This window comes from Pelophylax lessonae (assembly GCF_965119305.1).
Source record: "Pelophylax lessonae genome assembly, chromosome: 5".
Taxonomy (NCBI): domain Eukaryota; kingdom Metazoa; phylum Chordata; class Amphibia; order Anura; family Ranidae; genus Pelophylax; species Pelophylax lessonae.
In genome coordinates this window covers 340564251-340590944 of record NC_138772.1, presented here as the reverse complement: position 1 = coordinate 340590944, position 26694 = coordinate 340564251, and the positions used below count along the sequence as shown (strand labels likewise).

Below are 26694 nucleotides of genomic sequence, written 5' to 3'. Positions count from 1 at the left end.
ACTAGCCACTGTTATACCCTCCACACTCCTCTCCTGCAAATACTGCCCACTGTCATACCCTCCACACTCCTCTCCTGCAAATACTGCCCACTGTCATACCCTCCACACTCCTCTCCTGCAAATACTAGCCACTGTCATATCCTCCACACTCCTCTCCTGCAAATACTGCCCACTGTCATACGCTCCACACTCCTCTTCTGCAAATACCGCCCACTGTCATACCCTCCACACTCCTCTCCTGCAAATACTAGCCATTGTCATACCCTCCACACTCCTCTCCTGCAAATACTGCCAACTGTCATACCCTCCACACTCCTCTCCTGCAAATACTAGCCACTGTCATACCCTCCACATTCCTCTTCTGCAAATACCGCCCACTGTCATACCCTCCACACTCCTCTCCTGCAAATACTAGCCACTGTCATACCCTCCACACTCCTCTTCTGCAAATACCGCCCACTGTCTTACCCTCCACACTCCTCTCCTGCAAACACTAGCCACTGTCATACCCTCCACACTCCTCTCCTGCAAATACCGCCCACTGTCATACCCTCCACACTCCTCTCCTGCAAATACTGCCCACTGTCATACCCTCCACACTCCTCTCCTGCAAATACTAGCCACTGTCATACCCTCCACAGGGAAGACATTGATCCTGTGTTCCTGCAAAGCATGAGCACAGATCTTTGCCCCCCCCCCCAGTAAAAGCACCTCCCCCACAGTTTAACCTTTGATCACCCCTGGTGTTTACCCCTTCCCAGCCAGTGTCATTAGTACAGTAACAGTGCATATTTTTTTTTTAGCCCTGATCACTGTATTAGTGTCACTGGTCCCCAAAAAGTGTCAGTTAGTGTCCGATTGTCCACCGCAATATCGCAGTCTCGCTATAAGTCGCTGATCGCCATCGTTGCTAGTAGAAAAATGAATTAAATAAATAAATATATCCCATAGTTTGTAGACGCTTCAACTTTTGCATAAACCAATCAATATACACTTATTGGGATTTTTGTTTACCAAAAATATGTAGCAGAATACAAATTGGCCTAAATTGATGGAGAAATTAGATTTTTTTTTGAGGGGGGGGGTATGTTTTATAGCAGAAAGTAAAAAAAAAAATATATATATATATATATAATTTTTTGTTTTTTTCAAAATTGTCGGTCTTTTCTTGCTTATAGTGCAAAAAAATAAAAAACACAGAGGTGATCAAATACCACCAAGAGAAAGCTCTATTTGTTGGAAAAAAGACAGCGGGTACAGTATCTCACGGTTGCGCAATTGTCAGTTAAAGTAACGCAGAAAAACGGCCTGGTCATGAAAGGGGGGTAAATCTGAAAGATGAAATGGTAATATCCAATACAGGTCATGTACATGTAACCTAAGTTTAGCTAGGTAGGTATTAGCAGATCCCATCTGAAGGGATGCAGGGATGCCTCCTCAGGGCACACCGGCCTGGCCTCGCCTCTCAGCTCGTGACTGTGATGCTATGAGGAAGGAGGAGGACATGGTGCAGTGTACACACTGAGAGTGAAGAGCGAAGCTCACGATGTTTGAGAACCTTCGGGAGCGGCTGCTCACTGTCCAGCAAGACCTCACTAGCGGGTAAAGCCATGTCCTCTATATTCTCTGGAGTCCTCCTGTATTTACCTCTGCTCACCTGCATGCTCCGTTAATGATTTGTCAGGGTGGCTTTCCCCTGTCAGACATTGTAATGTCCGTGTTTGTGTGGGGGCCTGTGTGGAGGAAACCCTTAGCTTGCTGCCTTCTCTCAATGAGAAGTTTTCCATGTTAGAGGGTTACTGTACCTTTATGGTAAACTTTGCAGTGCAGCCAAGGAACCCTGCTAGTTTCCAAATCATTGAGCCATGTAGAGGAATGCAACTTCCTTTTACTGACATTGCTTGAGACCAATCATGGGTTCCTCAAAGCCAGAATGGAAAAATGAGTGATTGGTGTCCTGTATGAGAGTACATTGACTGCGCCTCCATCATCACAGGATTGAGTATGGGACTCTTGTATAATCTCCAAATCTACATACGCTCAGCGCGCTCTCCCTCGTTCACAAATCTACGCATGGGCAGTGCGCTCTCCCTCGTTCACAAATCTACGCATGAGCAGTGTGCTCTCCCTCGTTCACAAATCTATGCATGGGCAGTGCGCTCTCCCTCGTTCACAAATCTACGCATGAGCAGTGCGCTCTCCCTCGTTCACAAATCTATGCATGGGCAGTGCGCTTTCCCTCGTTCACAAATCTACACATGGGCAGTGCGCTCTCCCTCGTTCACAAATCTACGCATGCGCAGTGCGCTCTCCCTCGTTCACAAATCTACGCATGGGCAGTGCGCTCTCCCTCATCCACAAATCTACGCATGGGCAGTGCGCTCTTCCCTCATCCACAAATCTACGCGTGGGCAGTGCGCTCTCCCTCGTTCACAAATCTACGCATGCGCAGTGCGCTCTCCCTCGTTCACAAATCTACGCGTGGGCAGTGCGCTCTCCCTCGTCCACAAATTACACATACGCAGTGCGCTCTCCCTTGTCCACAAATTACACATACGCAGTGTGCTCTCCCTTGTCCACAAATTACACATACGCAGTGCGCTCTCCCTTGTCCACAAATTACACATACGCAGTGCGCTCTCCCTTGTCCACAAATCTACACATACGCAGTGCGCTCTCCCTTGTCCACAAATCTACACATACGCAGTGCGCTCTCCTTTGTTTACAAATTTACACATACGCAGTGCGCTCTCCTTTGTTTACAAATTTACACATACGCAGTGCGCTCTCCCTTGTCCACAAATTTACACATACGCAGTGCGCTCTCCCTTGTCCACAAATTACATCGGCACGGCCCTCTCCCTCCTCCACAAATCAACACATGCGCTCTCCCTTGTCCCCAGTATGTTAGCAAATTGTTGCCATCATAGCCTTGTTGAAAGAGAGCACCCTGTGCTTCCAGGTTTGTGCAAGCGCCTGTGCATACCTGTCAAACTCTGCCATGTATGAGAGTGCACACCGGTGCGTTCCCGTTCACTTTCTATGGGCTGCCTACACGTGGCTCAGCGGTGGGAAAAAAGTAAAGTGGTTCTGCGTGTGCAGCTCAGTCCTTTCATACGGGCATCTTCCAGTGTCATGCAAACCGATTCAGTTTACGCAGTGCGCTCTCCCCTGTTTACAAATCTACACATACGCAGTGCGCTCTCCCTTGTCCACAAATTTACACATACGCAGTGCGCTCTCCCTTGTCCACAAATTACACATACGCAGTGCGCTCTCCCTTGTTTACAAGTCTACACATACGCAGTGCGCTCTCCCTTGTCCACAAATCTACACATACGCAGTGCGCTCTCCCTTGTCCACAAATCTACACATACGCAGTGCGCTCTCCCTTGTCCACAAATCTACACATACGCAGTGCGCTCTCCTTTGTTTACAAATTTACACATACGCAGTGCGCTCTCCTTTGTTTACAAATTTACACATACGCAGTGCGCTCTCCCTTGTCCACAAATTACATCGGCACGGCCCTCTCCCTCCTCCACAAATCAACACATGCGCTCTCCCTTGTCCCCAGTATGTTAGCAAATTGTTGCCATCATAGCCTTGTTGAAAGAGAGCACCCTGTGCTTCCAGGTTTGTGCAAGCGCCTGTGCATACCTGTCAAACTCTGCCATGTATGAGAGTGCACACCGGTGCGTTCCCGTTCACTTTCTATGGGCTGCCTACACGTGGCTCAGCGGTGGGAAAAAAGTAAAGTGGTTCTGCGTGTGCAGCTCAGTCCTTTCATACGGGCATCTTCCAGTGTCATGCAAACCGATTCAGTTTACGCAGTGCGCTCTCCCCTGTTTACAAATCTACACATACGCAGTGCGCTCTCCCTTGTCCACAAATTTACACATACGCAGTGCGCTCTCCCTTGTCCACAAATTACACATACGCAGTGCGCTCTCCCTTGTTTACAAGTCTACACATACGCAGTGCGCTCTCCCTTGTCCACAAATCTACACATACGCAGTGCGCTCTCCCTTGTCCACAAATCTACACATACGCAGTGCGCTCTCCCTTGTCCACAAATCTACACATACGCAGTGCGCTCTCCTTTGTTTACAAATTTACACATACGCAGTGCGCTCTCCTTTGTTTACAAATTTACACATACGCAGTGCGCTCTCCCTTGTCCACAAATTACATCGGCACGGCCCTCTCCCTCCTCCACAAATCAACACATGCGCTCTCCCTTGTCCCCAGTATGTTAGCAAATTGTTGCCATCATAGCCTTGTTGAAAGAGAGCACCCTGTGCTTCCAGGTTTGTGCAAGCGCCTGTGCATACCTGTCAAACTCTGCCATGTATGAGAGTGCACACCGGTGCGTTCCCGTTCACTTTCTATGGGCTGCCTACACGTGGCTCAGCGGTGGGAAAAAAGTAAAGTGGTTCTGCGTGTGCAGCTCAGTCCTTTCATACGGGCATCTTCCAGTGTCATGCAAACCGATTCAGTTTACGCAGTGCGCTCTCCCCTGTTTACAAATCTACACATACGCAGTGCGCTCTCCCTTGTCCACAAATTTACACATACGCAGTGCGCTCTCCCTTGTCCACAAATTACACATACGCAGTGCGCTCTCCCTTGTTTACAAGTCTACACATACGCAGTGCGCTCTCCCTTGTCCACAAATCTACACATACGCAGTGCGCTCTCCCTTGTCCACAAATCTACACATACGCAGTGCGCTCTCCCTTGTCCACAAATCTACACATACGCAGTGCGCTCTCCTTTGTTTACAAATTTACACATACGCAGTGCGCTCTCCTTTGTTTACAAATTTACACATACGCAGTGCGCTCTCCCTTGTCCACAAATTACATCGGCACGGCCCTCTCCCTCCTCCACAAATCAACACATGCGCTCTCCCTTGTCCCCAGTATGTTAGCAAATTGTTGCCATCATAGCCTTGTTGAAAGAGAGCACCCTGTGCTTCCAGGTTTGTGCAAGCGCCTGTGCATACCTGTCAAACTCTGCCATGTATGAGAGTGCACACCGGTGCGTTCCCGTTCACTTTCTATGGGCTGCCTACACGTGGCTCAGCGGTGGGAAAAAAGTAAAGTGGTTCTGCGTGTGCAGCTCAGTCCTTTCACACGGGCATCTTCCAGTGTCATGCAAACCGATTCAGTTTACTTAAGTTTTTACATCCGGCTTCTGTTTATATCCGTTTGCAGTTAAGGTTACATCTATTTCTGCATTAGTTTAGTTGTTGCAGAAACCAATCATAGGTGACAGAAGTATAAACAAAAATGCTTCTTGCTTAAGGTTTACACTGGCCCGACATGAAAGTCACACGACTTCTGATCCAACTTTAATCTGACTTTTTACACTCTATGGCATTGACGTAGTATCAAAGTCAGCCCAAAGTACTGCAGGAACCTTTATAAAAGTCAGAGCGACTTGTGTTGGATCAGTTTACCACTTCTGGACTGGAAGATTTACCCCCTTAATGACCAGGCCATATTTTGCGATTTGGCACTGCGTTACTTTAATGGACGATTGCGTGGTTGTGCAATGCTGTAACCAAATAAAATTGATGTTCTTTTTTTCCCTCAAATAGAGCTTTCTTTTGGTGGTATTTGATCACCTCTGCAATGTTTATTTTTTGCGCTATTAACAAAAAAAGCGAGAATTCTGAAAGAAAAAAAACAATGTTTCACTTTCTGCTATATAACATTCTCAAAAAAAAAATCAAAATCTTTTAACATTTTAGGCCAATTTGTTTTCTGCTACATATTTTTGGTTAAAAAAATCGCTATAAGCGTATTTTGATTGGTTTGCGCAAAAGTTATTGCGTCTACTAACTACGGGAAAGATATATATGTCATTTTTATAGTTTTTTTTTTTTTTTTTTTACTAGTAATGGCGGCGATCTGCAAATTTTTTCAGCAGGACTGGGACATTGCGGCGCACAGATCGGACCCCTAACTGACATTTTTGACACTTTTGGGGGACCAGTGACATTACTACGGTGCAAATTATGGCTGAATTTGCATCTGATTTGGACTGAACACGCACAGGACCCTTTTTTGGGTCTGCAGCAGAATCTGTTCTCATGGTGGTTCACACCAATGCGATTCGATTCATGTCCGAACTGTCAGCTTGCACTGCGATATGCAAACTGATCTGGGGGTGTTGTTAACTTTGCATTGACACCCCCAGCGATTCGCATATAGCAGTGTGAACTGCCTGTGATTTGAATGCGATGCAGGAACCCGCAGTGGATTCTCAGGGTTCCGCATCGCATATGTGTGAACCGAGTCTCAGTGAGGGCATTATAACCTCTTAAAGACTAAGGGTCCTTTCACACGGGCGGTCCGTATGTCCGTTTTTCATCCCATCCGATTGCGGATGAAAAACGGACATAATGCATGTCAATGGGATTGCGGATGTCAGCGGATGACCATCCACTGACATCCGATTTGCATCCTTTCCGATCAGTTCCGTTTTTTGGAACGGAAGAGAACCCTATTTCTCTTCCATTTAAAAAAACGTTATGGACGCAAAAACGAATGTCAGCGGTATCTCCGTTTTTCATCCGCAAACGGATGGGATGATAAACGGACATATGAAATGGACACTCCAGAGTGCCGTCCGTGTCCGTGTAAAAAAAAAAAAAAAAGTTCTTGATCGGAGGAAAATACGATCCTCCCCGTGTGAAAGGACCCAAAGCATTTTTCTCACACCTGTTGCATACAAGTTAAAATCAGTATTTTTTGCTAGAAAATTACTTAGAACCCCCAAACATTATATAATTTTTTTTTAGCAGAGACCCTAGAGAATAAAATGGCGATCGTTGCAATCTTTTATGCCACACTGCATTTGCGCAAAAGTCTTTCAAATGCAGTTTTTTTTGGGAAAAAATACACTTTAATGAATTTAAAAAACGAAACCGTAAAGTAGGGATGCACCGAAATTTCGGCTGAAAATGGGCCTATCCCATTTCGGCCGAAAATGGGTTAAACATGCCGAAATTAATGGTTGCCGTGAGGAAGGAGGAGGGCGCAGTGCTGGTTTTAAAAGTCCCGCCTCTGGCCGGCCGCCCGCCTCCCTGTGATGTCCCTACTACTACGATGTGTATGAATGAAGAATGAACTGACCTGACACCGGGCGGGAGGGCGGGCGAGCGGCCGCTAATAGCTATAACTATGTGAGCGCTTCACTTCCCTGTCATGCGGGTATCTCCTCTAGCAGGGAAGTGAAGCGCTCACATAGTTATAGCTGTTAGCGGCCGCTCGCCCGCCCGGCGTGTCAGTTCATTCATGGACAGATCGTAGTAGTAGTGACATCACTGGGAGGTGGGCCGCCGGCCAGAGGCGCGTCTTTTGAATGAAGGACACCGGAGGAGCCGAGTGTCTAACAGTAAGGACGCTGAGGCGGGGGGGGAGGGGGAAGCTGAGGCGAGCTTACCATTGGTATTAGTATTATGCAGCATGAGGGGGTTAATATATTGCCACTGCTGGTCACTGATGCATGTCGCTGCCTTTTTTTGGCGTATGCCCCTCTTCTATCTAATTTAAAATTATTTGGGGGAAAAAGTCATTTTCAGTTTCGGTTTTTGGCCAAGGGCATCCTGCATTTTCGGTTTCGGCCCAGAATTATCATTTCGGTGCATCCCTACCGTAAAGTTAGCCCAATATTTTTGTATAATATAAAAGATGTTACGCCAAGAATCGTAATCTTTATTCTAAGCAAAAAAAAAATCATGGACAGTAAGGAGTGATAAATATATGAAAAATGAAATCCTATAAATACACTCACCCTGCGCTAAAATCAATAAGAAGGCACAAGAATAAAATCAATAATATCGACTTGACGTCAAAGCAGCTGCTATAAAGGATAAGATCAACTACAAAAAGGTGTCCGATAATATTAAGAAACAAAATAATATATTCAAACACTAGCAGCGCTAAATAAACAAACTAAGGAATAAAATCCAAAGTCCTTCAATGGGTATTTCCAGGTCATGTGGTGAGTTGGTTAAACGCAATCCTTTTATCACAGGGAGGGTGTGAGGGGTCCTGGCCGTAGCACCTGATTTCCACCACCACTTTGTGCTCCCCCCCCTATTCTTAAAACTCACCAGAGAATGGTGAATTAAGATCCTTCAAGGAATTCCACCACTCGATTCCAACATTGGACACTGGATCACTTTTCCTCTATTTGGCTGTACACTCTCCTCCGTTGCCAACAAAACATGTAAGTGAACAAGAGTGGGGCGACAATAGTGTAATTCCGCCAAAAACGTTTATTAAACACTAAAACAAACCAAAAGTAGCCCCACTCCCCTCAGGATGTCTACTTACAAGAAAAAATGAATAGTGAAGGCATTGAGTAAAATATAATGTAAATTCCGCTGGATCCCTCTGTACCAAACCTTGTGCAATCTGGAGAGGGCACCGGCGTAGTGTAGATGTCCTTATGCGACCGCGCACGACGGCTCTGACGCGTTTCGTCCTCCGACTTCCACAGAGAGCCCGTGTGCGCGGCGCGGTCGTAAGCTATTTATAAATGTGCCGGCAAAGGCGCACTCGCGCCAAAACCAGCGTCAACCGGAAGTAAATGCCCATTACGTACTTCCGGTAATGATCACTTCCGGCGTATAGACCCGCTCCGCCCCGCGTCACAACGTGGGACTTGCGGCACGCCGGAAATGCATCATTGATGTAAACATCCGGTCGGCTTTGATGACGATGCTATAGGAAGATACCTCCCTATGCTGAATGTCAAATCTCGCGTCTCACAGACACGAAATTCAACACATCCTCGCTCATGGGGGGTTGTCATCTAGCCGCATCCTTATACCAAATCACAGGAAATCCAGGATCTTTGGCCTGAGGTGTTAGTTATTTAGAGACATGAATGCAAAAAATAAATTTCACTAAATGCCATTCACCTCACACAAAATATATGTCATTATTAAAATCACACATATAAAACTCATAAATAATCATAAAAAAAGAAAGTTGATTGTAAATATGTGATAGATAAGGAAAACTTTAAATCTCTAATTAAAAAACAGTTGGAATTAAATTGTCTCGTTTGTCTAAAATATAGAGTAATAAATCAAGATTAAAATTTAAAATTAAAAAATTTATAATTAAAAGTTACATACGGATATAACATAATAAACACCAAAGGTACCTAATTTTATGGTGATCTCATACACTCCCAACAAAAGAAAGTTAATCATAAAACACTAGTCAAGTATTACTTTAAATAAATGTGCAAAGCGAGACCTCATATCAACTACTGTCATGTGTTTTTTTACTGTTCCAAGTGAATAAATATATTCTCCCAGGACATCAGTAGTTGCTTATAAAGCAGTTGATGTCTAGGTCGACATTGAGTCCATTTGGGTGCAGACTATCAGTCTGGTAGATCCAATTGGTCTCGCGTTTCGATATTTCGCGGACCATGTTGGATCCCCTCCATACTGGATCCACCTTCTCCACACCCCAAAACTTTAACATAGTGGGATCCTTGTTATGCACATTTCGAAAGTGTAGGGATAGATTATGATCTTTGAAACCATTTTTTATATTAGTAATGTGCTCCGATATCCTGACCGACAATGCACGTTTTGTCCTTCCAATGTATAATAGGTTACATGGGCATTGGATGCAGTACACAACGTGTGTACTGTTGCAGGTAATTAACTCTTTGATTGTAAAAGTAAGTCCATTTGATGGTGAAGAGAAACTTGTGAAGTTTCTTAGATGGGTATTGACCTGTTTACAGGACTTACATCTCCTGCATGCAAAGAAGCCTGTAGAATTGTCCCAAAACATCTTCGGTCTTACGGGGGGGTCCAACACTTTTTTGACTACCTCGTCGCCAAAAGTCGGTCCCCTCTTATATATGAAGGTTGGGCGCTCAGGTAGAAATTCTCTCAAAACTTTGTCCATACACAGAACCGGCCAATGCCTGTTGACAATCTCTTCTACTTCTCGGTATTGGGCACTATACTGTGAGATGAAACTCCATTCGTGTGTTTGCGTTCTAACCTTCACCGAGTCTGTTAGACATTCATCTTGGGATAGAGTACCTATTTCTCTAATGGTGTTATCTAGTTTGCTCTCTTGATAACCTTTTTCCACAAATCTCTGCTTCAGAACTAGTGCCTGTGTCCTATAATCCTCATCTAGAGTGCAATTCCTTCTAACCCGAAGGAACTGTCCCCTGGGGATATTCGATAACCATTGATGGTGATGTCCACTGTGGACAGGGAGATACCCATTTCAGTCGGTGGGCTTGAAGAAAACTTGAGTCTTCAGCCCACCTTCCAAGATGGATATCTCCACATCCAAAAAGTGGACACTCTCTCGGCTCCAATTAAAGTCCAATTTTATGTTGTTCCGATTATCATTCAATTTGTCACAGAATGACTGTAGTGAGGACTCAGAACCAGCCCACAGGAAGAACAGATCGTCGATATATCTGCGATATAAGATCAGCTCTTCATGCTGGGCTGCATAAATGAACCTGTCTTCCCACTCACCCATAAAGATGTTGGCCAAGCTCGGAGCGAATTTGGCCCCCATGGCAACCCCTCTCTGCTGCTGGTAAAACACTTGGTCAAACCAAAAGTAATTTCGAGATAGACAAAAGTCTAGCACATCCCTCAAAAACCGCTTTTGGATATCTGGGATGTCGTCCCGTTTGCTAAATGCCCAATTAAATGCTAATAAGGCATCGTCATGTTGTATGATTGTATATAGAGAGGAGACATCTCCAGTAACCAAGAAAACATCTTGGTTAGTTGGTAGCTGCACCTCTCTTAGTGCTAACAAGAACGCTTTGGTATCCCGCAAGTAAGATTTAAGTTGGATTACACTTGTTTGTAGGAAGGAGTCAAGGTATTCTCCAAGCCTAGCTGTAACTGACTGGATTCCATTCACTATCGGTCTCGCTGGGGGATTAATCTGGTCCTTATGGACTTTGGGCAGCGTGTAAATGGTTGGAATGCGGCTAAAGCTGGGTACTAGGTATTGTTTCTCTTTCTTAGTTAAGATATGATTTTCATATCCACTACTCACCAATGTCCCCAGCTCTCGTCTGTATTGTACGGTGGGATCAGTTGGTAAGATCCTATATGTATCCTTGTCAGATAACATTGTGGAAAGTTGGGTAAGGTAGAACTCTTTCTTAAGTAATACCACCCCGCCTCCCTTGTCTGCCGGCCGTACAATAACATCCTTTCTTTTTTCAAGAGCCTCCAGCCCCTCTTGTATGTGCCTTGGATTTACACCCTTCTTATTGGGTATTTGCCTCAGATCTTTAATTACGAGGTTTTTAAATACCTCTATATGTTGATTGGATGACTGTTGGGGGTTAAAAAGCGATTTGTTCTTAAGGCCGCTATCAGTACCCACTGTATAGTTGGCCAAACCAGCTTTGGGGGCTCCTATCACTCTTGCGGGATTCAAATAGTATTTTTTAAGGTTAATCTTCCTTACAAACTTGTGCAAATCTATGTACACGTTAAACTTATTAACGGGCCTTTGCTTAGCACACTTCAGACCAGCATGTAAAATGTTAATTTCTTTATCAGTCAGAGATACTTCAGCCAAGTTGTAAATTCCATCTAATCGCTGTCCAATCTTCTTTTTTTGTTCCCTGCGTCCTGCTCTACATCCTCTCGCGGACGGTCTCTTATGGGTGGCTGGAGATCCGATTGTGGCCTCCAATGAGGGTTGTAAATTCCCTGTGTTTGTGGAGGGCCCCAATAATGGGGTTTCCCCCGCCAGGGTTTGCCGCCCCTTCTCCCACCCCTGCCTCTTCCACCTCTCCATGGAAAAGGGTGGGGAGGGTTTGGGGGGGGAGGATTATACTCACTGTATTGGGTTAAGGGATCATATCTATTTTGAGTGGGGACCCTATAGGGGGAATCCCATCTCGTATTAGACTGATGTCCCGGTCCTTCACCAGGGTCTAATCGTTGATTCCAATTACCGACTGCCGCTCCTCTATTAGTAGTTTTATTAGAATTTTTTGGGCGTACATCTTGCGAGCCAGGGGCAGGTTTTGACACCACTCTAGGGGTACTGGGTCCTGAAGTGGTTACTTGGACATTAGATTGTCCCCTTGGCATGCTTTCATTAGTGGGTGGCCTCTGATTAGAGACTGTCCCTGGATTTTGCCAGAGATATATAGAGTTGTTTTTAAAGTCACCTGAATCCCTATAGTATTTTTTTACCTTCTTTTTGTGTGTATCTTTATCAATTTTCTGTAATTTTTTCTTTATATCCGCATTAAATTTTAAAACAACTGGTGAATCCTTATCCTTATCTAAAACATTTTTCAAATCCGCAATTTTCTTTTCTAGAGTCTTCATTTTTAATTTCTTTCTTTTCAAAATTAATTCCTGTAATTTAACACCTACATTATTAAAAAAAAAAAAAAAAAAAGATCATAATCTATCCCTACACTTTCGAAATGTGCATAACAAGGATCCCACTATGTTAAAGTTTTGGGGTGTGGAGAAGGTGGATCCAGTATGGAGGGGATCCAACATGGTCCGCGAAATATCGAAACGCGAGACCAATTGGATCTACCAGACTGATAGTCTGCACCCAAATGGACTCAATGTCGACCTAGACATCAACTGCTTTATAAGCAACTACTGATGTCCTGGGAGAATATATTTATTCACTTGGAACAGTAAAAAAACACATGACAGTAGTTGATATGAGGTCTCGCTTTGCACATTTATTTAAAGTAATACTTGACTAGTGTTTTATGATTAACTTTCTTTTGTTGGGAGTGTATGAGATCACCATAAAATTAGGTACCTTTGGTGTTTATTATGTTATATCCGTATGTAACTTTTAATTATAAATTTTTTAATTTTAAATTTTAATCTTGATTTATTACTCTATATTTTAGACAAACGAGACAATTTAATTCCAACTGTTTTTTAATTAGAGATTTAAAGTTTTCCTTATCTATCACATATTTACAATCAACTTTCTTTTTTTATGATTATTTATGAGTTTTATATGTGTGATTTTAATAATGACATATATTTTGTGTGAGGTGAATGGCATTTAGTGAAATTTATTTTTTGCATTCATGTCTCTAAATAACTAACACCTCAGGCCAAAGATCCTGGATTTCCTGTGATTTGGTATAAGGATGCGGCTAGATGACAACCCCCCATGAGCGAGGATGTGTTGAATTTCGTGTCTGTGAGACGCGAGATTTGACATTCAGCATAGGGAGGTATCTTCCTATAGCATCGTCATCAAAGCCGACCGGATGTTTACATCAATGATGCATTTCCGGCGTGCCGCAAGTCCCACGTTGTGACGCGGGGCGGAGCGGGTCTATACGCCGGAAGTGATCATTACCGGAAGTACGTAATGGGCATTTACTTCCGGTTGACGCTGGTTTTGGCGCGAGTGCGCCTTTGCCGGCACATTTATAAATAGCTTACGACCGCGCCGCGCACACGGGCTCTCTGTGGAAGTCGGAGGACGAAACGCGTCAGAGCCGTCGTGCGCGGTCGCATAAGGACATCTACACTACGCCGGTGCCCTCTCCAGATTGCACAAGGTTTGGTACAGAGGGATCCAGCGGAATTTACATTATATTTTACTCAATGCCTTCACTATTCATTTTTTCTTGTAAGTAGACATCCTGAGGGGAGTGGGGCTACTTTTGGTTTGTTTTAGTGTTTAATAAACGTTTTTGGCGGAATTACACTATTGTCGCCCCACTCTTGTTCACTTACATGTTTTGTTGGCAACGGAGGAGAGTGTACAGCCAAATAGAGGAAAAGTGATCCAGTGTCCAATGTTGGAATCGAGTGGTGGAATTCCTTGAAGGATCTTAATTCACCATTCTCTGGTGAGTTTTAAGAATAGGGGGGGGAGCACAAAGTGGTGGTGGAAATCAGGTGCTACGGCCAGGACCCCTCACACCCTCCCTGTGATAAAAGGATTGCGTTTAACCAACTCACCACATGACCTGGAAATACCCATTGAAGGACTTTGGATTTTATTCCTTAGTTTGTTTATTTAGCGCTGCTAGTGTTTGAATATATTATTTTGTTTCTTAATATTATCGGACACCTTTTTGTAGTAAAAAAAAAATCATGATTCTCCTTTTATACAGAATCCTGCAGCTCTACTGTGAGGGTTCTTTACGGTCCTGTTAGGATTTTGTAGGCCTGGAACCTACTCGCGATAGAAGAGTAGAGGGAGAAATATAGTATAACATCTTTGTGGCTCTGGTGGCATTAAAAATGTTAATAAGAAAGAGATACAGCATGTTGTAGAGAGCCATTGCGGTAGATTTACTAAAGGCAAATAAAAGGCAAATAGGCTGTGCACTCCGCAAGTGAAGTTGCAAAATAATACCTAATCACTTGCAAGGAAATAAAAAAAAAAAAATGTGCTTGCACATGATAGGTTGATGGAAGTCAGAAGATCTTTTCCTCATTTACTAGCCATGGAGTAATTGCACTTGCAAAGTTCACAGTCTGTTTGCCTTTTGATAAATCCACCCTATTGTCTCTGCATATTCGTTAATACCAAATCTGGCTGACCATGAGCCAAGCACATTAATTGGTTGGGCTGTGTTTCCAGTTTTTGGTATAAGAGGAAGTGACAAGTCAGGAATTTTTTATTTGGTAGTGTAATTGTCAGTAATTGCATCCGTGCCCTGAGAACAAAGACCTAATTTTAAATTTTAATCTCATGTCAGCTGCAAGTAATATACTGTATATGCCCCTCTCTTCAGTCTGGTAAATATGAAACTAAAGTCTTTCCAATGTTTCAGTGTTTAAAACTTTGTTGTAGGGCTGGGCGATTTTACCTAAAAAAAAAAAATCTTCGATTTTTAAAGAATAATTCGAGTTTCGATTCGATTTTCGATTTTTTTTTCAATGCACTTAACAAAATGACTGCAGACATCAGATATAGTGTCAAAAGTGCAACTTTATTGCTATGATTGTCCTCAAGAGTTAAAATGCGTAGAATCCCAAAACAAAAAGTAGATGAGGCTCTGTCATTCAACAATTTCAAGCTTTAACCCAGGTTTAAGCAAAAGTGCAACAACTTCACAGTAGCTTAAATTTTCTGTTCAAGAAATCAGATAATTACAAATTTTGTAACATATAACATTACAATTAAAAAAATAAACTCTTCTCAGTATAGTGTGAACTGTGAATATAAAAAATGAAACATGCCTGTGGCAGCGCAGACATATAGCCTGCTCAAAGAGTGAACAAATGTAAACTTTTATCTATAACAACAAAACACGTACTTGTTAGATCTCTGAAACATTGTGCATGCTCATTCTAAACATTTTTTGCAAGAAAGATGAGCCTGTCCACAACCTCTGGCTTAATGCAGGTAACTATTCCCCCACCCACACTAAATACCCTCTCTGAGGGGGCACTAGTGGCTGGAATAGAAAGATATATTTTTTAGCCAGGAAACTTAGCCTTGGAAAGTTGGGCTGATGCAGCTTCCACCATTCAAGAGGATCTGTGTCTGGCTGTGTGTCTGGACAGGTGTGGCTAGTCTCTGTCTGTACCTATCACAGCCCCTGTACAGGTATAACCCCGCCTCCCCTCAGACGCACCGCCTGCTTCCTCTCCCGGCAGCTGACGCCACATCCAGGCCTGGCGGTGGCCGCTGATTGGCTCGTTCCTCGTAGACTCTGAGCTGAGAGGGCAGCAGCGGTGGTCCGGTTACTGGGGAGTTCTCGGTGTGTTGTGGCCGGTTCCCGGGCCTGGCTGTGCGGTGTGCAGCGGACTAGGAGCTGGCCGGAGCCCAGGGCGGCCCGCCTGTACAGGTAAGTGTCCCACATGCAGGGCCATGGGGGCCCGAGTGACCTCTAGTGTGTGATTACTGTCTATGGTTACGCGGGGCGGGGGCTGGCTCATATCGCGCTATGGAAAAAACTATAGTGGCAAAAAACTCGAGTTTGAAAAAAAAAAAATCATTTTACACTAAAAAATCGATTTATCGATTTAATCTATTTTTTGCCCAGCCCTACTTTGTTGTTATGCATGGTCGCATCTAGGGAGGGCACATTCTGAGCACTCCCCTAGATTGTGCCCTCTCCTCCACCTCGGACGCTGTGCCCACAGAGAGGATGATTGTGGCGACAGGGAGCAATTACAGAACTGACCCCCTGTACGTCTCTCTCTCTGCAGCAGCTGAAAGCCAGTGGAGGGAGAGGCAGAAAAGCTTGCTTTCAGCTGCCCACAAACACAAATTTAATATATAAAATAAGGTCTGCAGGCATTGACCACAAGGTCTGCTCTTGGATACAGAACTGGTTAAAATTGCACATACTCAGACTGGTCTGGGTTGGAAAGTGGGATCCCCCAAGGCTCAGTCCAGGCACCAATCTTGTTAAATTTATTCATAAATAGTATTGAGGACGGGATCAGTAGCTGGATTTCAGTTTTTGCAGATGACACAAAACTAAGCAGGGCAATACCTTCACATCGTGAGGCAGGAATCTTACAGAATGATCTGAACAAAATCCCAGAGTGGGCAACTACATGGCAAATTAGGTTTAATGTGGAGAAGTGTAAGGTATTGCATTTGGGGACAAAAAACAAAAACACAATGCACTTTAGGGGGGTGAAACTCTGGGGGAATCAAAAATGGAGAAAGATCTGGGGGTCTTAGTAGAAGAAAGACTTAGCAATAGCATACAATGTCAAGCTGCAGCTGCCAAAGCCGGCAGAATATTAGCAGGCATAAGGAAGGGGATGTATTCCAGAGATAAAACTATAATCCTACCACTTTATAAAACATTGGTCTGACCGCATCTGGAGTGTTCTGTCCAGTTATGGTCGCCCGTCCTCAGGAGGGATGTGTTGGAGCTGGAGAGAGTCCAGAGAAGGGCAACTAAACTGATTAGGGGATTGGAGGACCTTAAGGCCCCTTTCACACATGCTGTCCGTTTGTCCGTTTTGAAAAACGGACAATAATGCATCTCTATGTAAAAACGGATGACAACTGATGATCATCAGTTAACATCCGTTTTCATCCACTTCCGTCAATGTCCGTTTTTTTGAACGGATGAATGCCCTATTTTTCATCCGTCAAAAAAACGGATCGGACGAAAAACGGATGACAACGGATGAAAAACGGATGTCAACTGATGACAACGGATGACAATGGATGAAAAACTGATGTCAACTGATGACAACGGATGACAATGGATGAAAAACTGATGTCAACTGATGACAACGGATGAAAAACGGATGAAAAACGGATAACAACTGATGAAAAACGGATAACAACTGACGAAAAACGGATAAAAAACTGATGACAACTGATGAAAAACGGATGAAAAACTGATGACAACTGACGAAAAACGGATGAAAAACTGATGAAAAACGGATGAAAAACTGATACATTTGACGTGACTGAACTGATGAACTGAACGGACTGTATGTGTGAAAGGGGCCTAATTATGAAGAGCGCTTACAATTGCTTGATTTATTCTCCCTGGAGAGGAGACGCCTGAGGGGGGACACGATGGCTATTTATAAATATACCTCAACGGTGATCCCAACATAGAAAAAAAACTATTCAGTCGCAAGGAATGCATGACGACACGAGGCCAAACAATGCGATTAGAGGAGAAGCGTTTTAACCTCAAGCTACGCAGTGGGTTCTTTACAGTAAGGGCTACTAGACTGTGGCATTCTCTACCACAAATGGTAGTAACTGCGGGGAGTATAGCTATTTTTTAAAAGACTCTTGGATGTACATCTCAAAGATCAAACCATTCACGGGTATGGGAAATGATTACGGCCACACACACCTACACAGGTTGAACTGGATGGACTATTGTCTTTATTCAACCTCACCTACTATGTGAATTTCTATGATCTATCCATTATTTTCTCTCTGAATTACAGACTGAAGAGCTTGGGCGACAAGTCTAAAGATGTGAAGAATAAAAAGCAGAGCAGGTATAAGTTTTATATTTTGTTTTTGGCTTTGGAAAGTGTCAGTTGCATGATGCATCCTGCTAAAACATGTTTGTCTGAACTTGCTATCCTAGTTTCTAATTATTCATACTTAATATTGTTTGTTCCTATTTACACACAGACAAGCTGAACAAGTATCCAAGTTTCCAGCAGGTGTGGAACTCCTTAGCAGGTAACTTCCTACAGTGCCTTTCACTTTTACCTGAATGCACACTAGATATCTCATTCGCCAAATGGTTCAGCCGTCCTCTTCCTCACATTGAGGTATTCATCTAGAACAACTGTGACCCGGGGGCCAGATGCAGCCCTTTGCTTGCCTTTATCTGCCCTTTGGGGCACTATTCATCTGACTGATATGAGACAAGAGCAGGAGACATTATTTCGCTGCCAGACCCTGCACCCCCCCCCCCCCCCCCCCCTGAACCATACATTTTCTCCAAAAGCAAAGATCTAGTAGAATAGAAAACTGATGATACTGATTTTGTAGGGATTGTTTTAGTTGTGCAATTGTTTATTAAATTAATATTTCACATGATGCGCGGTCCGTTCTCTGTTCAGCGGGGATCGATCCGCTGAGCAGGCAGGTGACAGCTCCGTCTCCGCTCTGTGTGCGGAGTTAAATCACTTGCAATCCACCTTGTTCTTAGCTGTCCATCCACCATAACAGACTTCCCCTTAATCCAAAAATTAAAAAACAAAAAAATTCCAAAAGAAGTTGTATTTTAATTGTCCCATGTTCTGGAAATTAAACTTGAAATCACTCGCAATCCACCTTAGGCCCTCGTTCACGTTAAACGCGGCTTTAATCTGAACTCACGCAATTTCAAGGCAGCATTTCAGTCAGACTTCGGGGGCGTCTTGAAAGACATTTGTGCGGGTTCATGCACAGATGTCTATTGCAGTCGCCCTCAAAGTCACTTGTGCTCTCACCTGGTTTAATCACTTATATTATAAGGTTATAGCAAGCCTTTCCCCTAAGGGCTCTTTCACACATATTGTCCGTCAAACGGACTCCGCTTTTCTCAGCGGGGGGATCGATCCTCCGATCCTCCGCTGAGCAGGAGAATGACAGCTGTTCTCCGCACTGTGTGCGAAGACACAGCTGTCACAGCCCCATACATCTCTATGGGGGAATCGGATGGGAACGGACCATCGGTCCGTTCTCATCCGATCTGATCCGCTGGATGGATGGAAAATAGGGTTTCTATCCGTCCAGATTTGATGGATCGGATGTCAGCGGACATGTCTGCGCTGACATCCGATGCCCCATAGGGATGCATGGGGGGACCGTTCAGATCCGCCAAAAAAACGAACTGGCGGATCTGAACGGTCCGGTCCGCCTGTGTGAAAGGGGCCTTATAGTGTTTGCAAAGTACCATCCACTCTTCTATCCTCTGCCCCTCCTCTTCTCCTCCCAGGAATTAGCAGTCAGAGAAAAACATAATGTTACACGCTTTCATAGTGCTTTCCATAAAATCACTTAAGCTCTAGATGATTTTCCGCCTTTATGATAAGGGCATTTTTTGCTATTCAGCATTGTGCTACTTTAACTGGCAATGCAATGCTGTATACAAATTAAATTTTATATAATTTTTTTTCACTCAAATAGAGCTTTCTTTTGTTGGCATTTGATCACCACTGGCTTTTCTTTATTATATATACAAAAGAACACTGTACATTTTGAAAGAAAAAACAATATTTTCTGTTATAAAACATATCCAACAAAAAATATCTATTTCTTTATAAATTTAGGCCAAAAAGGTATTCTGTTACATGTCTTTGGAAAAAATTCCCAATAAGGGTTTATTAGTCTGTAGGAAAGCTATAGCGTCTACAAACTATGGTGTGTGTGTATGTATGTATATGTGGGATTTTTTTTTTTTTTTATACACTTTGATTGCTGGTACAATAAAGATTATTGTACCAGTAATGGTTTGAACTGTCATAAATGGGTTAAGTTCATGACCGCTGTGAATACTACTGATCTGTGATTGGCTACAGCTAATCACATGGTAAAGGGTGCTGAGATTGACCCAGGTACTATTTGTTAGCTGTGGGCCAATCACAGCTCACTAGTAAAGAAAGGAGAGATGTTCTGAATCGTATTCATTCATAACCGCTTTGTTGACAATCACGGGTCACCTAGCACCAAGATCCACGGTCGTGGGGTGGGCACAGCTGAGTCTGTACAGACAAAATGATGCACGGGTTACGTGGCTTTGCCTGTTCATGCTGCCCGCCCACAGTAAATGTACTCTGGACAGTCGGCAAGTAGTTAAAAAACATTTCAAAGTTATACTCACATTTATCCGTGTACTTCATGTACAGTGGGTACGGAAAGTATTCAGACCCCCTTAAATTTTTCACTCTTTGTTATATTGCAGCCATTTGCTAAAATCATTTAAGTTCATTCTTCTTCCTCATGAATGTACACATAGCACCCCATACTGACAGAAAAACACAGAATTGTTGACATTGTTGCAGATTTATTAAAAAAGAAAAACTGAAATATCACATGGTCCTAAGTATTCAGACCCTTTGCTCAGTATTTAGTAGAAGCCCCCTTTTGATCTAATACAGCCAGGAGTCTTTTTGGGAAAGATGCAACAAGTCTTTCACACCTGGATTTGGGGATCCTCTGCCATTCCTCCTTGCAGATCCTCTCCAGTTCTGTCAGGTTGGATGGTAAACGTTGGTGGACAGCCATTTTTAGGTCTCTCCAGAGATGCTCAATTGGGTTTAAGTCAGGGCTCTGGCTGGGCCATTCAAGAACAGTCACGGAGTTGTTGTGAAGCCACTCCTTCGTTATTTTAGCTCTGTGCTTAGGGTCATTGTCTTGTTGGAAGGTAAACCTTCGGCCCAGTCTGAGGTCCAGAGCACTCTGGAGAAGGTTTTTGTCCAGGATATCCCTGTACTTGGCCGCATTCATCTTTCCCTCGATTGCAACCAGTCGTCCTGTCCCTGCAGCTGAAAAACACCCCCACAGCATGATGCTGCCACCACCATGCTTCACTGTTGGGACTGTATTGGACAGGTGACGAGCAGTGCCTGGTTTTCTCCACACATACCGCTTAGAATTAAGGCCAAAAAGTTCTATTTTGGTCTCATCAGACCAGAGAATCTTATTTCTCACCATCTTGGAGTCCTTCACGTGTTTTTTAGCAAACTCCATGCGGGCTTTCATGTGTCTTACACTGAGGAGAGGCTTCCGTCGGGCCACTCTGCCATAAAGCCCCGACTGGTGGAGGGCTACAGTGATGGTTGACTTTCTACAACTTTCTCCCATCTCCTGACTGCATCTCTGGAGCTCAGCCACACCTCTCTTTACCTCTCTCACCAAGGCTCTTCTCCCCCGATAGCTCAGTTTGGCCGGACGGCCAGCTCTAGGAAGGGTTCTGGTCGTCCCAAATGTCTTCCATTTGAGGATTATGGAGGCCACTGTGCTCTTAGGAACCTTAAAGAGGAAGTAAACCCTCCTCAGGAAGTTGTACCTATAGGTAAGCCTATGATAAGGCTTATCTATAGGTACTGTAAATATCTCCTAAACTTGCACCGTTTAGGAGATATTTACCTTTAATGGAGCCAGTGACGTCACTGGCGCATGCGCTCTGAAGGAACGGCTGATCGTGCCGTTCCTTCAGAGCCCCGTGCCGTGACCGTCGGCTCCTGCGCGCGTGCGCGGGAGTGACGTCACCGCGGCTCCGGCCAATCAGATGGCCGGATGCCGCGATCCCGGAAGACGGGCGACATGTCATGTCGCCCGTCATACAGGTAAGAGAGCGGCACGGCGGGGGCTCGTTCTAAGGTAAGTATTTCATAATGAGCTAGTATGCGATGCATACTAGCTCATTATGTCTTTCTCTTGCAGGTTGTAAAAAAAAAAAAAAATTTTTTAAACGAGTTTACAACCTCTTTAAGTGCAGCAGAAATCTTTTTGTAACCTTGGCCAGATCTGTGCCTTGCCACAATTCTGTCTCTGAGCTCTTCAGGCAGTTCCTTTTGACCTCATGATTCTCATTTGCTCTGACATGCATTGTGATCTGGAAGGTCTTATATAGACTGGTGTGTGGCTTTCCTAATCAAGTCCAATCAGTATAATCAAACACAGCTGGACTCAAATGAAGGTGTAGAACCATCTCAAGGATGATCAGAAGAAATGGAAAGCACCTGAGTTAAATATATGAGTGTCACAGCAAAGGGTCTGAATACTTAGGACCATGTGATATTTCAGTTTTTCTTTTTTAATAAATCTGCAACAATGTCAACAATTCTGTGTTTTTCTGTCAGTATGGGGTGCTATGTGTACATTCATGAGGAAGAAGAATGAACTTAAATGATTTTAGCAAATGGCTGCAATATAACAAAGAGTGAAAAATGTAAGGGGGTCTGAATACTTTCCGTACCCATTGTACCTCTACGGAGCAGCGGATGTTAGGGGTGACATCTCCGCTGACACCCGCTGCTCTCCGATCCGATGTGGTCCGTGAAATCCAGACGGATGGAAACCCTATTTTCCGTCTGTCTGGAAGATTGGATCGAATAAAAATGGACAGACGTTTTTCTTTTTTTTTGGCCACTCTTTAGGCGAGGAGTAAGTGAGATCTTTTTTTCCTCTTGTGCCAGTTTTCCTTTTGATTATGAAAAAAAAATCAGGAGATATCTATTACCATTTACCACCATGTAGAAACCCAGTTTGTCCTGAAAAAAAAAAACAGGTATATTTCACTTCGATACACTAAGTAGTTGCCCTTGAACACATGGGGAACGTTTCAAAATTGTGTTCAGGTGTTAAAGATGGTAGTCCCCATTGTTTACTTAATTTAGACTAAAATAATGCTTACCTGTAGGTACAGTAAATATCTCCTAAATGTGCACTGTTTAGGAGATATTTACTCTAGTAGTAGTAGCAGCAGCTGTCCATTGAGAGACATGCCGTGGGCCATGACTCCCATGCGTATGCTTTGTTCTAAGGGTAAGTGTTTTATAATGTGCTAGTATGCCATGCATGCTCCCTGCCGAGCAGGCAGATTCCTTGTGGAGTCCGCTCTATGTAAATGGGGCCTAAAAATGGCAGCAGGCTCCGCAGGGGACACAAAATGGAGCTTTTGCCAACACTGGGGTGTGAAAAATGGGGAGAATCTGTGTTGGGGGGACCTTTTTTAATGCATCTACGATCTGCAGTCTCCTTTAAATTGGCACAGTCAAGTGTACACTTCTAATATCAGTTTATGGCCGATAAAAAGCAACCCTATATAGCAAAGTGAAGAATGCAGCCAACATAAGGGATGCTGAGCTCTTCCAGCTGAAAGTGGTTCTGTTCTGCCGTGTGGCTTACACTGGTGACAGTGAATAGTTTAAAGCATATCTTCACCATCCTGCTTTTTTGTAGAAGATGCGGCCTTACCTTACAAAATCAGTCAAATTTACAAACTGTATTTTAACCCAACTCTTTTCTTGCTTGTCATAGCGTCTGCAGATTTCCTGTATTAAAAAAAAAAAAGGGTTACAGATCTTTACCGTTTCCTTGAAATTCTTCTCCGAACTGGTGAAGGTCACGTGGCATTTTCATTATAGGATTAGAAAATCCTAATAATATTCTGGATGCTTTCTGCTTCAGTCCAGAGCAGGATTAGGAGAGCCATACATTCTGTGCCAGAGATAATTACTTGTGGGAGAACAGTGTGCTGAAATAATTTCAGTCACAATCACTTAGTTGTGTGCGGCTAGCTTAACAGCGGTGGCCAAGTTATTATTAATAGATCCAATTTTTGCATGTACAAGTCTGTTCCCAACGCAACAGCGTTTATGAATTCTTCTTTTGCTGTTTTGTAAATTGATATAATAAGCATGAACAAATTATTTGAAGAATGTAATTATTTTTATACACCTCGTTTATTTCCCTACAGCTTTCTTTTTTTTTTTTTTTTTTCTTCTTCATGTTTTCTATGGTCTAGCAAGCTGTCCATACACTGTGTAGCTTTTGGCTTTTCATCCGAAAACTGCCCAGCATTTGCAAGCTTTCTATCACCATCACTGTATATGAGCTTTTACTTAAAGTGTATCTATGGCCAGAATTAAAATCATATATTAATTTCCACATTTGTATTTCAATTATTTATAGTCTACTCCTATTAATCTGGAGGATTTTGTTATTTGTTAACTTCCTTTGTGAAGATCCCTACATATGTACTTCCATGAACTCTAGTAGGCACTGTTGTGTCACACATTTCAGAGCCTGCCTGCCTTTTTTTTTTTTTTTATCCAAAATAATTTTATTGAGTAAAAAGAAGCAGAAAATACACAGCATATGTCACGTACAAACGATATCGTAAACATAAATCCTTACTCAAGAATACAACAAAACAGTTCAGAGGGGGCGTGGTCATACAGGCAAGGGTAAGCATATGAGGTGTAACTATGATGGATAGCATTATACAAAAGTTGTAATACACATTGTAGGCAGATTGAGTAGGAACCACGTAGATCTAGGTAGATAATAGCTGATGTTAGGAATTCTTTCCCTGCAGGAACCAGTAGAGTCCCTTATAAACGTAATTGGAGGGAGTTCAAGAGAGTAAGATGTTCTAACCGACAATGAACAAATTGTGAGCAAAGCTTTTTCATCACTTCATGTCCTGAAGATGGAAGTGGGAGGAAATCTCCCCAAAGTGAGGGGATAGCTTGTCGCTGGAACAGGTTTCCTCACTGGAAGATTTATCCTAACCCACTTTCGCTTGACAACTGTAAAATGTTGTTTCTTTCTCATTCAATGAGGGATACTGGAAGTCTTCACATTCTCCATTTGTAATAGCCACCTACAAGATGATTGGACACCGGCAACCAAAACACTTTAGGCCAACCTTAGTTTATGGTAGTATCCTAGTAGGATTGCTGTACTTTCCACTGTTACATTATTATTTATTTTTTTTGCTAGCAAATTCTTTTTTGTAATTCACCCACTGCTACTCCTGCCTGAAAACAGCCATTTGGAACTTTGATTGATTATTGATGCCTGCCTACAGTGACTTTGGTCACCTCTGGCTATCTGACCTCACCTGCTACCAAATATCCTGTTTTTTTTTTTTTTTTTTTGAGTACCTGAGACCTTGCCTCTTTCCCTGAGCCTGTATGTTGCCTTACCACAACATGTCTGATTCTAGACATGGGGGATGGTCCCACTTTACCAGGTGCTCCTAGCTCCCATTTTGCTAACAGTTCGGAAGCTGCCAGCGGTGTGCCTTCTGATGGTGCTGACGTTTGCAGCCTGGAACTGTTATCCTCTCATCTTTGTCTGTTTCCATCTCGGAGTCGGATATGGCTTTGTCATGCAAGATTTTGTGATCCAGGTTTCCCAATTATTTTCTGACCTTTAAAGCTCCCTGGACGTTGCTAGGACATTGTTAAGCGAGGTCAAAATATTACTGTTCACCTGCACTATCACAGGCCTAAATTCTTTCTCTGATTCAAACCCCCCTCATATGCACTTTCTCTTCCCTTATGCAGTAGCTCTGAGCTCACTTTTTTCAGTTTGAAAGCTCACTCTTTTGGTGAAGGTGAACAGTAATGGCTGAGCTTCACTTAGCAAAGTCATAGCAACATCCTGAGAGTTTTAAGGTCAGGCTAAATGGGGTGTGTGTATGTATGTGTGATAGATATATGTGTGTTATATGTATAAATATATGTATGTGTGTGTGTGTGTGTGTGTGTGTGTGTGTGTGTATATATATATATATATATATATATATATATATATATATATATATATATATATATATAATATACGCGCACACACAGTTGTTTTTTGTTTTATAAGCTATTGAGCTACTGGCACACTTAAATGAGCCAGCCCCTTTAAAGCACATTTAAAAGTATCCTAATTATATCCTGACAGGTATGAAGACACCTGGGCTTCCCTTCACAAAGGTGCAAGAGAATGTGCAAATGCTGGGGAGGTAAGGGTTTTCAATGTATACCTTTTTTTAATGTGTTTTAACTGTTCTTTTCAGGAATACACATTATTTTACCTATTTCACTGCATTTGTTTTTGGTTGATGATAATTATATTGTCTTATGACTCTTATGTCTCAGAATGCACTCAAATGCGGTGGACACTAAGCTAAAGGTGAACATAGGTATTAGGTTGCTGTGTTCTACAATATATAAATGCTTTAAAGTAAACGTGACCTGCAAATGACGTGGAGGCTGCCAAATGTCTTTTTCTGAACATTCTATTTGCCTGGCTGTCATTTTGTCCCTCTTTCTTTAGTGTATGAAAAACCTGAAACAAAATATAGGGAGTTCTGACTTTTCTATGACATTCTCTTTTTGCATATATGTTCCAGGTCCTTGACTTAATGTGTTGAATGTGTTCATTTTGTTTTCCTATTGAGGAATAGCAACCCAAAGGCCTAGTTCACACTGGCATTAAAGCAGGTGTATGAGGGACGTTTTCAAATGACTATGCAAATTATACAATAGACCGCACAGTGCTGTTCACATTATCAAAACACGAAGCATTTGCTTCAAAATTTAAGCCTTATGTTAATTTCTAAGGGAGTTGAAGCTCTTCAACTCCTTCCATTCAAGTCTATGGTAATACGGCATACGCTTGTGGTGCGTTACCAAAGATTTGAATGGAAGGAGTTGAAGTGTTTCAACTCCCTTAAAACTCAACATAAGGC

At 43.1% G+C, this 26694-nt stretch overlaps 1 protein-coding gene across 1 annotated transcript in view; it reads left to right on the top strand.

Annotated features, from left to right (window-relative positions):
* Positions 1-1441: 1441 nt before the first annotated feature.
* Positions 1442-26694, top strand: part of LOC309556516 (dysbindin-like) — a gene marked incomplete at its 3' end in the record, with an annotated part of 60962 nt that continues 35709 nt past the window's right edge. Inside the window, exons 1-4 of the mRNA XM_082258964.1 lie at positions 1442-1602; positions 17942-17995; positions 18135-18185; positions 25905-25965. Of these exons, the coding sequence (XP_082115090.1) occupies positions 1547-1602; positions 17942-17995; positions 18135-18185; positions 25905-25965 (222 nt within the window). The 5' untranslated portion in view covers positions 1442-1546. The remainder of the gene's footprint in view (positions 1603-17941; positions 17996-18134; positions 18186-25904; positions 25966-26694) is intronic.